Genomic DNA, 14,110 nt, shown 5'->3' on the forward strand with positions numbered 1-14,110 from the left:
ACTTCTGAGACCATCAAGAAAGTTCCTAAATATACTGACATAGCCATTTTTGGTTATGAACCTTTTTAACTCCGAAAACCACTTCTTAGTTTAGGACTTAACATCAGGCCAGTAAGGTAGGATATGATATTTGCATTTACCCATTCATTCTTTAAGCTGTTATTGGGTGATTCAGTATTTAGTATAATTCACTATTCCCTGTGTTTTAAACACATTTTCTCATTTAATCTCACTTCTCACACAATAGAGGAAGTGTTATTATTATGTAATAATATGTAATATACAAATATACACGAATGAAGAGACAGGCAGTAGCGTAAGTGAGTTATGAAAAGTCACTTGCCCAAAGTGGAAAAGTCTTTAATATCATATTATCTAATACTAATCCCACAACTTCTAATTGCACTGTGCATAGCATACAAGGTGTAAGGTAACCAACTATCCCAATTTGCCTGAGATATAAGAATTTCAGTGCCAAAACTGAGAATTTACTGTATTATATAAAACATGTAACTAGTGGTGATTTTTACTTTGCCATAGGATATAAAAGAATTTTCATGTCCATACCAAACTATAATAAAATATGGAAATGATCCACTTTTGTAAAACTTTTTGTAAAAGTTACATAGTGGGCAACTATAATAAGGGGAAAGCGGATAATTGTGCACAGAAAGGAAGGAAAGTAAATGTACACCAACATTTTTAAGTGCCAACTATTGCCAGACACTGTGCTAATTATGTTGTCTCATCTAATTCTTTGAAAACCATATGTAGTATATAATATTATGCTCATTTTTTAAATGCAAAAACTGAAAGAACAAAAATAACTTGTCCAAGATCATGAAGTGAATAGGTAGCAGAGCTAAATTTTGAAGTTTTCTTTCTTCAAAACCATATATTTTACAATGAAAATAATTTAAAATTTATTGATTTGCCATCCTGTAATTTCAATAACTTTTCTTGGTCTAGAATCAGTCATAAAGAACATCTTTATATATGTTCCTTCTGGCATTGCATTTTTAAAAAATGAAATTGAGCACCTATTAGGTGCCTAATTCTGTGCTCAATAGTGAATTTACTGAGAAGAACTAAGCACACTTCCTGACCTCCAGGGCATTTTATAGAGGGAAGCAGACACCTACACAGCAAATACCAATTCCATACCATAAGTGTATCACATACACTTGATTAAGATATAAAAGGAGGAGAAAGTAAACAATCAGTTCTTCCTAAAAGGGAAAGTGATTCATAGAATTGACAGTGGAGACAGTATATAAGTTCTACTTTTTCTTTTTTAAGTATATGATTTTACCAAGTGGAAACAGTGAGAAGGCAGTCTTCCAAGGAAGACAGGCAGGTACAAGTAAAGGCACACTTCATGAATTATGAGTCCCCTAGATAATTTGAAAAACAGGAGTTAGGGAACTAGTGGGAGGTAAAAGATGACACTAGAACAAAGGCAGAGAAGAGATTGTGAAGGAATTTATTGCCAAGCAGTGTAGATTTTAATTCTGCAGCAAACAAGACAATAAGTAAAGCAAGTTCTTAAGGGAGGGTATGAAACATTAGCCCTTTATAGTAATTGACTGTTTACCTATTTCCGTTCTCCTTTTCACTATATGCTCCATGAGAGCAAGGACCTTGTATTGATTGTGTTTCTTCAGAAACTAGAAGAGTACTTATATACAGTAGGCACTAAAAAAAAAAAAGTTGGATCATTCTTTGGAACAGTGATTATATAAGTATTAACAAGTACAACCAGCAAATGATTATTGTAATAAGTGAAGCAAGAGAAAATAAAGGCAGAATATGGGCAGTGATAATAGATTTTATATAGAATCAGCACAACTTAATAACTCATGGACAGGGGTTTGATAAAGTGAAAAGTCCAATATTAAAATGGGATTTCAAACCTGAGTAACTAAGTAGATGGTGATGTTTTAACCCCAACAGGAATATAGGAGGGAAAGCAGGTTCAGGGGAAATGTTAAGATTCTATTTGAATCCCTTAAAGTTAAGATTCACATGGGACATGATCTGATAATCACCAGTCAACAGTATAAGGGAAAAATAATTCCCCAATTTTAGTACTTATCTGGTGAATAAAAATAATTATTTAATATATTATAACTTTGTTCAAATTTATGTCATCCATATCTTTTGAATGCCTTAGAGGGATAAGAAAAGTATTTATTATCAAATCCATTTGAGATCATTATAATTCACTATCTCTACAGCAGAAACAGGGGAGGTAGAAATAGATTAAGTAACTGGCTCCAAAGTCCGGAATTGCACCTGGGGAGGGGATAAATACAGGCAATGTAACCGTCAATCCAAATTAACACCACAAACTTTATTATGTGGTAGATAAAATATAGACATGATATAATGTTAAATAAACTAAAATTGTTTTAAATCTACAATAGAGTTTGGGGGTCATTGTGATTTCTTTAGATTCTCGATATTACTGACATCATATTAGAAATGGCCAAGCTGATACAAAATTCTACATCCAGTACAAACTCATTGCTTATATGAAAATGTTAAATCCCTGTAATCCCCTTCTTTCACATACCTTCTTGAGGCAAACAAATAAACAAACAAACAACACTATTTCACTTGCAAAATGTTTTCCCTAGAACATTTAAAGAATTCCTTTATTTTGTTTTCTTTAACAACAGCACAAGAAAAATATACTCTTATCACCATATGGTTTCTCAACACCACCCATATCAAAATCATCTTAAGTATTAGGAAACTATAAATTTGAAAAAAAAAATCATTAGTCAATAGTACATTAAAGTCCCAGTTAAAGGAAGTAATTTTTGTCTAAAACAGAAAAAGATGATCTGGGATTTTGTGATTCATTGTGTTCAGGATATAAGTGATTTCTTACAGGGTTTTGATTCCAATGTAATTTAACATACCAATAAACATTTCTGGGCTACTTTTTGAAGGAAAATGAAAGAAATTAACTTTTTTGTGTGACTTCAAGAAGTGTTTTTGAAAATTTCTTAAAGCAAGCCATTGAGACTTCTAAAAAAAAGTCTAGGGATGTTGAGACTTGACTAACATTCAAGAATCCTGGATTTTGTCCATTGACTTCAGTACAAAGCAAATAGTAAGTTAATTCTGTAACATGAGGCACTTGGGGAAGTGGCCAAAATTGGAAAACAGGTGAGAAAAGCTGAAATGTTTTGAAACTATAAAAATAGAATCACCTCCAAATATATTTTCCAAGAGCAATAATGTATTGTATAATTTTTACATATTTAAAAATATAACAGACAAAGCACTGTTGCCAATAGGATTCTCTCACCTAGCCACATATTTGAATACCATCCTTTCATAATTTCCCTATACTTATCTATTTTGTTGATTATAAAATGTAATCATAGACTATAAAGTTGCTTGTAATCTTCACAGTGTAACTAACCCTCCTATAGAAAATCACTAGGAAACAAATAACAGGTTAGATTCCAGCAGTATTCTAATAAAACAACTCCTTAGTTTAATAATAGCAGCTCTAAATTGGCATTACTGCACAAAATACAAAAGATGCAGAGCTCAGGTGGGAAGCTTATAATTCACAAGAAACCAGGGGAGTCTTCATTTGACTCTTTATTATCTTTAATGAGAAGATGAAACTTGTCACTGATGAATTTTAAGATTGTATAAAGTGTCTCCCAAGGAGTTATAGATAGAACTAATTTCAAAGTACTTGGTATTCACATAGATTAGAATCTTGCTGAAATACTTCAGTGTTACTCTCTGAGGAATTACGAAGTCATTGAGAAAAATCAACTCGTTACTATAAAGCACCTACTCTGCTCAGCCTTACGGGAGGTAGCTTTGAGAAACCTAATGAATGGGGGGAGACATAGCATCTATGGGAAAATAAGAGAGAAAAACAACCTAATATAGAACCAGGCACATTTCATAGTGCAGACAATAGATGTGATGGGAATGCCACTAGAGGAAATATCACCATGGGGACTTTCACGGAAGAGGTGTGAGGTGAGATCAGGGAGAAGCAAATTGGGAAATAATCCTGGCAGGGGAATACCAAAAGGGAAAGGAGAGGAGGCAGGATTGAACCAGTATAGATGATAATAACAACAAATGGAGCAGGAGAGGACAGGGCTAGTTAGGAGAGATGAGGTCCAGCAAAGGAGGATAAGCCTTACGGCTTTGATCTATAAATTATGTCTGAGAGGCACCTATGGCATAAAAGTTAAGAGCTTAAACTCTGAGACAGACTACTCGACACTGCCACTTAGCTCTTTGATGGGCAAGTGCTTTAATTTTCTATCTCAATTTCCTTATCTGTGTAATAGGGCTAATAATAATTTGTATTAATACAAGCGAAGTGCTTGCAAGCTCTTTTGTATCAAAACTGACATTCTTAGGGAGAGGTATATATATGTTTCTCTGGCAGCATGGTCAAGGTAGGTTGAAAAGGTTAACTCTGGGTAGGTGAACTCAGGCAGTCACTGTAGTAACCCAGCATTTCCCCTTAACATCCATGATCCATTACAATTGAAACTGGAATACCGGTCTCAGAATTTCCATATATAAATATAAAAAATGATCTTTTACTTTCCCTACCTTGCTAACCAAGTGTTTGCATCCAGCTCCTGTTTCCAAGCTCTCTGAAACCAATGGCCAAATAAAAGATTTCATGACAAAGTGTCAGATTTAAAATCTGGATCTTCTAGTTCCTTGCTACAATAGTGCTGACAGTTCATTTGACCTCAGGATTTTCTGATAAAGTTCTATATCTGTGTTTGGGTGAAAGTAATGACTTTGAGGAACATTATGGAAATCCACCAAAATGGAAAATTTCTTTGGATTCTAATACTATGCGTGATAAATTGGGAGCTTTATTACTACATTTAACCTTTAGCACATCTTTCTTTAAAATATAGATTCAAATGTAAAATCTAGCATTTGCAGACATTGTACTAATTTGTTACAGTCACCCTTTTTAACCCACAAGGCTTTGAGTTCATAACAGAGACATGAATTACAATATGAGGTCTAATATTTCCATCATTGGTACACATAATTTTTTCCAGATCTTCTTTGTACTTACGAGGAAAAAATGTGCACAGTGCAGATTCAATTGCTAAAAATTTCAATGAGAAGCAAGGAATATAGAAGTAAAAAATAAGTATGTCATATATGTTTATTTCAGGTAAATATTTTCTCTTCATCTGAAATTAGTTTATCTTTTAAACTTGAGCAATTTGGCAGAACAAATGGATTCTTTTCTTTGAAACAAATCTAAGTTATTTATGTCGAATATTCTACCTAATAGAGGTATTGGGAACTGTAGCAATTGCAAATAGATATGATAAAGAAGAAATAAATGATGTTCAGTTTCTGATTTTAGCTTCTGTTACTAGACTACAAAATCAGAGCTACTTATTTTCATGCACTGCCATCAATGTTTTGTTGATCTAATCTATGTCCAATAAAGACATGATCAAGAACTATTGCAAAGCCCACCAGCTTGGTAGCATTCATCAATCTACTGACATTTTTCTACTTAAAATCCCTTAAAAGCAGACTATGACTAATAGTTTATAATTTCTTAAAGAGAATTTATGAATTTCTCCTTTCTTCTTTGCCTTAGGAATATTTCAGAAATGCCCAGTCTAATGTAATTCAGCCACAGTGACTGCACCACTATAGGACAAGGTGTTCTGCAAGTGCCAAGGCAGCTACAGGGACTGCTTAAACCCTGCCTTCAGCTTGTTCATGATCTTTTAGGAAAAGCTTAGGACAAAAAGAACATAATATAAACAAGTGATTGCAGGGCTTCAGAAAAGGAAATGCTTAATTCCTTTGTAATTTGTATTCTTTATATGAACTCAACAGAAATGATGCCATAAAAAAAGGGGAGATGCCTACATGTAATAGGGAGACTTTTGTAGAAGCATGTTGGCAAATGAAGTTTCTATTAATAAAATACAAATAATTTAGCTGCCACAGCTGGAAATCTCTTACTGCAGCACATATTTCCGTAATTGCTCTAATCCTTGTGTGTTCTTTTGCTCTTTTTGCAGGCAGACCAGTAATGATTGTGGTGGAATATATGGAGAATGGATCCCTAGACTCCTTTTTGCGGGTGAGGTATTCTTTTCTGATGGCATTTAAATAAGATATTCTGAGTTCTAGATTTAAATCATTTATCATAAATTAATTTTTACATAATGTTATTCATGGATTTTTCCATGAAGAATAGCAACATTTTCTCTAGGGTGCATTTCTTCGATACTGTGATACATTAGTGTGTTACCAATGGGAGGAGTATATACATATAATAATATAATTGATTTCTCCTATAAATTCACATGCCTTATTAATATATATATATATTTCCAAATGATGTTATAAAGAGATTAAATGAAACTCAGTTGTCTCACATAAACATTCATTTTGTTTTATCACATTTAACTATTCAGCATGATGTTTTATGCATGATCTATAATGCTGAGCCCCTTAAATTGATGTATATTTACGAATAATGACTCAAGTTCATATCAGAAAACTGGTTTTATCACTCTTAAGTTCGTTTGCCTGACTTTCAGAAAACAAAAGAAAAAAGAAAAAACCCTAGCAGAGATTTTTTTTCAGAACAAAAAATTTTAAAGCATTCTTTTTAAAATGACTTATCCTTGAAAGTATGGTGTATACAAAAATCATTTGTCTCACATAGTAGTAGAGAATAACAGAGCAATCTTGAAGTTATATTTCAAATGTATTTATAATGTCTTTAATATTTAAAAAGCCATCATATGCTACAAAAATACTCACTGATAGTAAAAAAAAAAAAAAACAGAATACAAAAAATAATTACTACAGTAAATATTTTTCATCCCCAGCAGAGGTCACATATTTGAATGTCATTGTATTCTCAAATATTCATCTATCTGCAGAGATATGGCCATTTTCTTACTTATAACATGACTGGACTTTTGCTATTTGGAATATATTATATTATTTTTTATCTTCATTTTCATAGGATAAAAACAGTCTCAAGCATTCTTTCTTTTTTCAACGTTTTTATTTTTATTTTTGGGACAGAGAGAGACAGAGCATGAACGGGGGAGGGGCAGAGAGAGAGGGAGACACAGAATCTGAAACAGGCTCCAGGCTCTGAGCCATCAGCCCAGAGCCTGACGCGGGGCTCGAACTCCCGGACCGCAAGATCGTGACCTGGCTGAAGTTGGACGCTTAACCGACTGCGCCACCCAGGCGCCCCTCAAGCATTCTTTCTTCATTTAATTTTTTGTTCTATGTTATTTGGTTAAGTTCTGCATCTTACCTTTCTTTTTTAAAATCTCATTTTCATTTATTTTTCTTGAGTTCATGCCCTCTTTTTCTGACTTCTCTCAATATTAGCAGTAATGATATATTTACCCTGTGACTGGATTTGATGCCCAGATTCAATGCCAGAAGCTGAATTCAGCAAAATCGTCAAGTTATTACAGAGCAATACTCCTCACACAATGCAGTCTCTCAACCAAGTATGCTTTTTAAAGCAAAATGAAATTCATAGGTGTTTGGGGACATGAACTATTTGTTTTTATTTTTTCTGTAGCCATTCTCAGGATGTTATTTTATAACTTGTATTCATTTCTCCTGTAAATGTGCTAAATTATTTTAGAATAAATTATCAGGACCACCTATGGTTCTTTGAAATGCATATATAGTTAGGACCTTCCATTATGTTTATTCAAAAACTCATTCTTATCAGACATATACCAACATGACTTATTCTCTAATGATGCTTGGGATAAGTTATGGATTTTTTTTTTTGCATCAACTATATCCTAGAGCTGAATATAATGGCAAATAAATGCAGCACATACTCAATCTAAATTGCTCTTGAAAATGGGATCAAATGACTGCCACAGCAAATTAGGAAAGAATTCTTAGCTTCAGATATCCTTTTTATCCTGCTGACTCATGAATTAATTACAATATATTATAAAGAAAATATAATAGCTTATCAATAAAATATTTATGTAGAAGCATCTTGATACCTGTTTATAAGTGGTATATTTCATGATTTAAAATTTAAAAACTAATATTTTTTGGCTTTTGTACATTATATAGGTAAGACGCCACACAGTCTGGGAAAGAATAGATGTTCAGTTAATGGTGGCTATCATTACCACTGCTGTAAGAATCTGAATGTCAATATATGCCAGATCATCTTGGTCTGTCCCTCCCAGCTATGTGACCTTGTGACTTGGGAAAGTTACTAACTTCTCTGTGCCTCTGCTTACTTATCTATAAAATGGGAATATTAACAGCATCTACCTCATACAAGTGTCATTGAGTTGATTATTTTAAAGTTTATAAAATAATACGTAACACACTAAGTGGTAGAGTGATCATTCAAACTCAAGTCTCTGACTCAAAAAGCCATGTTCTCATACACTTTTTAAAATAAAATTACTTATTCTTTTTATAAGTTCACTGCCATATCCCCATGTGAACTTGTCTCCTGTCTGCACATAGAATTTCTATTAAGATAAAAATCACATGCATGAGAAAGAAAAAAAAAAAACACGGCCAAATACTCCCTTCTTACTCTTCTTTAATATTCTTACCCTTCTTTGTAATCATATCTCTTTTATCCCAGAAGCTCAAAGTGGTATATAAACTTTATGTCAATAGCAGATGCTCAACTCCCCATGGCAGGCATATATATATATATATATATATATATATATATATATATATATATATATACATACACATACACATCTCCCACAAATTCTCAAAAACGAAGTCATTTTTCAAACTACTGCTTTAGAATTTGATAATCGCAGCTTCTGTGAGCACAGAAAGAGGAAGTGACTAAGTGCATTGCATTGTAGGGAAGTCATCCATGGCTCATTAATAGCATTCTGTGCTTGCTAGAAGCAGAAAAGATTTCCCTTTGGTCTCCCACATATTTGAAAATCACTTCAATTTACTTTTATATGAAACAGTGGTAGCAAAACTAAGTACAAAATTACAATCTAGTGACAGTGGTGGTAGCTGGCTGGCTGTGATATTGCACTGGATTCATAAATCTTCTATTGTTCAGGATCCTTATGGACATTCCTCCAGATACATATTGGCAAGAAGTGGTGTGGTTAAGTGCCTGTGTTTGTGTATGTGCGCGTGTGTGCATGTGCACACGCAGATGGGATATACGTAGGTATGTGACTATGTGTGTGTTTTCAATTTAAAAAAAAAATGCATTCTGACTTAGTAAGGAGAGAATCAGCCCTGTTGCTCAGAATGTATGACCTTACTGATGTGCAAATTTTCCTAACTTTTCCAAGGAAATACACTAGTGTGAATTAAGTGTAATCTTGACCATCATCCCTATACAATCTCTCTTGAACTATGTATATGTATTTCATAAACGCTTTTTGTGACACTTAACCTGGCAACTGATTTCCCCCTAAATTTTTGGACTTACATTTTTATAACAATATTAATTAGCAATCCAAATAATAATAGTTATAAAATACTTTAAAACCTTGAGATACCACATGCCAACCACAAAAATGTTGATCAAATCACAAAATTCAGTTATTCAAAAAAAAAATACCACTGGTTTCAGTTTAATATGTTATTGTGTTCTTGCTACAGCCTCTTGCTGCCACCTCAACTCGTTTGATGTTACAGATACATTATTTGCAAAGCACAGTCACATGAGCAAGCAAGAGGGAGTGTCATCCATATAACAACAGAAAAAAAACAAAAGGTTGGGGGAGAATTACTAAAAACAGAAGCTGACAGGATCAGATTGAATAGGGAAACCATATTTCAAAACGTGGTCAGGAAAGGATGCTTAGGAACAAAAAGAATGTGTGGAAGGTAGTGCTACCAACTGATAGGAAGATACAGCATAGGAACAGGATGGGCTGGTAGTTGGGAGATGATGAATTTCATTTGGGTCATATTCCATTTGAGAGGTCTATGGAGCATGCAGTGAAAATGTCCAGACAGCAATAAGAAATATAAATCTGAAGCTCAGGAGAAAAATCTTGACCAAAGTTAAAGATCTGGCAGTCATTAGCATAAAAGTGGTTATAAAACCCAAACCATGATATTTTTTAGGAAGAAGTTTAGAGAAAGGCAAGGAGTTGAACAAGGTTGGAACTCCGTGATGTGCCACTCAGAGGAAGTTGCTGGGTGGAGTCTCCAAAGGTAACTAAGAATAAGTGGTCAAAAAAGAACAAGGAGGAAGATGAGGACATGGAGTCCTACACATCAGGCAAGAGCAAATAAGCAGTTGTCGCCAGTGCAGCAGAGAAAGTCAGGAAAACAAAAACTGGAAAGCATCTATGGGATTTACTACTTAAATCCTCAGTGATCTCAACAAGCGCATGTTTAATGGGTTGATCCCAGACAGAATGTATAGGGCAAAATGAGATTGAAAGATAAATAGGAGTTGGTAATGGAGACCATTTTTTAGGTAAACAGTAGCTGAGGTAGCAAGGCAAGAGGTAAATCAAATGCTAGTAGGCAAAAAGAAAAGCAAAGGGTATTTTTTAATAGAAAGAAATTTAGAGAATTTGTACACTGGGGGATAGGGAATTAAAGAACATACATTGGCAAGGCAAAATATCTCAGGAGATGAGAAAGTACAAAATCAAGAACCTTGGTAGAGGATTGGCTTTGAATAGTAGAAGCCTCCACATCTTCCAAGACTCATGGGGTTGTGTGTTGTGGACCTAGAGAGATTTATGAGAAGCATTAAATTGAAGGAAATGATACCTGATATTGTTCCATTTCTATATGAAGTAGGAGAGTTTATTTGGGAGTTTGAGAACAAACCTTAATTTAAAGTCAATGTTTAAAATAATTGCTGAAGTTAAAAGGAAAAGTGGCTGATCAGACCAAAGTTGGGGGGTGGGGGGTAGTGTTGTGTGTAGAGCAAGTACAACAGAAACACCGGTATTAAAGGAGAATTGGAGTGGTGGAAAAAGAATCTGTCAGGTAAGCAACTGGTGAATCCAGGATAGAGAAAGAAGGAAATAAAGAGACTGATAGACTAGAAGCGAGTAGAAATGTCATCAGCTGCGTGTTGTTATTACGTAAAAGAGGAAGGCTAGTTGTATGGTGAGGATGAGCGAGATGAAGGAAAAGAAAAGTGTACCAGAAACTAGGGTACTAGCAGTGGTTTGTTATACCACAGATTATACCAGCTTGCAAAAGATGATTATTAAATGGCCAGGAATTTAGAAAACTGGCTGTTAAACTATTAGTAGCTTGAAATTGGGTATGAGGAAAGTATTTACACCACACAAATGGGCAAACACCACAAATTGGGGCTTGTTTGTTTCGTTTTTCTCCTGAGGTCTGGTTTACAAACACACTAGATTGATACTTACTTAAGATTTCTGAAGCAAGGCAGTTTTAGGGGTGACAATTTCCAGGTGTGGACCTAAGAATCTGTGACTAAAGCAAAAATGAAGATGAATATCTTTAATTAACTAATGTGGATAACATTTATGTGTGCTTTCTATGACTTGGGTATTTCTGAATTCCATGAATTCATTAACTCACCAGGTGCTTACGACAACATTATGAGGTGTTACTATTATCCCCATTTTACTAATGAGGAAACTGAGGCAAATCACAATAGGTAACTTGCCCATTATGAAACAGCTGGTAAAGCATTCATTCATTTTTTTGCACAAATATGTGTTCACAGACTGTAGAACCCCAGGTACTATTCTGGAGCCTTGAATACAGAAGTGAACAAAACAGAGATAAAAAATCTAGTGGAAGGGAAATAAAGAATTCAGCAAAATATATGGTACATCAGATAGAGAGAAAAAGCAGGAGCAGTGAAGGTGGGAGTGAGATTAGGTTTCAGTATTACACTGAGTGAACACATCAGGTCTTACTGAAAAGTGTCATATGAGGAAAGGTGGAAGAAGGTGAGGGAGCAAGCCAAATGGATACCTGGGGAGAAGTGTTCCAAAGAGAATAGGTTCCAATGCCCTCAGGTTGGAGCATTTTATACCCAAGGAGCTACAAATTGTCTTTATGCTTTATGACTATATGCCTCTTTTGCCTAAGACAGTGCTAATTCATGTCTATGGTCCCTTCAAAATTACTAATATTGACCCTTTTACGCTGCAGTTGGGTTAATAAAATATGTAGTCACCCTGTCATGATGGCTAGAATAGGTGGTAGAAGATAATCAGAGAGTTGATGGAGGCAGAAACGGACTCAAATGTTGAAGGGAAATGATTCTCAACCTTGGCTGTATGTTATATTCATTTGATTTAGATAACTTTTAACAATCCCAAGTTGCAGCCTGCATCACAGGTGAATTAAATCAGAATCTCTTGGTGCAACACATGCATCAATATTTGTTCAAAGTTCTCCCAGTTGAGTGTAATATGCAACCAAGTTGTAAAAACAATGAATTGGGACATTGTTGGCCATTGTAATGCCTTTGTGTTTTCTCTGAGTAAGACATGAAGCTGTTGTAGGGTTTAGGGTACAGATACAATATAATCTGTGTCTTAAAAATATCACTCCTGTTGCTATATTCAGAGACTGTAGTGAAGTACAGATGGATGGAAGGAAATTAGGAGGCTTTTGCAATAAATATCCAGGTAAAGGGATGAAAGTGACTTTAGATGAGGATTGTTGTAGTTGAGTTGATGGAAAATACTAGATTTTGTGCTGTATTTTGAAAGTAGAGCCAATAGGATTTGCTGTTAGATTGGATAAAGTGTAGAAGCAAAAGGGAAGATTGAAGGACAACTAACATCCATAAAATAACGTCAATAATAGGCAATAACTACTTCTTACAGTTATTGTATTATATTGTATTAAATAGTTAATAGACCTAAAACCCCTAGAATATGTGTCTAGGTACTTATTAAAGTTTCCATAATGTATCTATTATTATAATATATTTCAGGGGTGCCTGGGTGGCTCAGTCAGTTAAGCATCCATGATTTCGGCATAAATCATGATCTCATGGTTTGTGGGATTGAGCCCCATGTGGGGCTCTGCGGGGATTTGGTGTCCTCCACTCCCTTCTCTGCCCCTCACCCATGCTCATGCTCTCACTCTCCCTCTCAAAAATAAATAAACAATGTGGGCACCTGGGTGTGCAGTCGGTTAAGCTCAGGTCACAATCTCGCAAGTTTGTGAGTTCAAACCCTGCATCAGGCTCTGCACTGACAGTGCAGTCTGCCTTGGATTCTGTCTCTCCTTCTCTCTGCCCCTCCCCTACTTGTGTGTGCTCTTGTGCTCTCTCTCTCTCTCTCTCTCTCTCTCTCTCTCTCTCAAAATAAACTTTAAAGAATAAATAAAAATTAATTTAAACATTTTAAATATAGAATATATATACACATATACATATATACATATATGTATACATATATATGTATACATATATATATTACACATACACACATACACACATATACATACACACATTTCAGAAGATGTCACTAACAGTTTTAAAATTGTTTTTCTGTTACTTCCTGGTCTGTTTTTTCTAGTGGCTAAAAATAGTTTTATTTTCACCATTTAAAAAAATCTAGATATACGTCAAGAATATGAGTATTTAAATAATACATATAAGTGCATATCAGCATTTCAAAAGCAATGTGAGTCATTTGAAGAGTTCCCTTGAACAAATGCAAAGCAAATATTAATTTAAAAAATTAAAGGGATCTTTTAAATATTTATGTAGTCAAATTATAAATCTAGTAAAGATGGCATTTTACCTTATGCTAGTTATATATTAATAATGAGAGCTGTATTTTATTAGCACACTTTTCTTGTAAATTGTGTTGTGTGGAATTATATTTGTGCTGGGGTATGAGAGCAAAATTAATCTACATCACATTCATTTGATATTCAACAGTGAAAAAAATTAAGTCACACTCACCTACCAATAGTTTTTTTTGAAACCATAATAGAGTTGAATTAATCCTCTTAATTCCTTTTTTTCCAAAAAATATGTGTAAAACTTCATGTAGATGAATGTTATTATTTTTCATGCCTGTGCCAGCTTAATACCAAATGCTATTCTAAAAATAATATGACAGTAAGCATC

General features: G+C 34.3%; 1 protein-coding gene across 7 annotated transcripts in view; it reads left to right on the plus strand.

Annotated features, from left to right (window-relative positions):
- EPHA6 (EPH receptor A6) overlaps positions 1-14,110 on the plus strand; it is an 868,006-nt gene that overhangs the window by 727,250 nt on the left and 126,646 nt on the right. For all 7 annotated transcript variants that reach the window (XM_045501713.1, XM_045501716.1, XM_045501714.1 and 4 more), the window contains one exon: positions 6,072-6,133. In XM_045501713.1, coding sequence (XP_045357669.1) covers positions 6,072-6,133 — 62 coding nt within the window. The remainder of the gene's footprint in view (positions 1-6,071; positions 6,134-14,110) is intronic.

Source organism: Leopardus geoffroyi, chromosome C2 (assembly GCF_018350155.1).
Source record: "Leopardus geoffroyi isolate Oge1 chromosome C2, O.geoffroyi_Oge1_pat1.0, whole genome shotgun sequence".
Classification (NCBI taxonomy): domain Eukaryota; kingdom Metazoa; phylum Chordata; class Mammalia; order Carnivora; family Felidae; genus Leopardus; species Leopardus geoffroyi.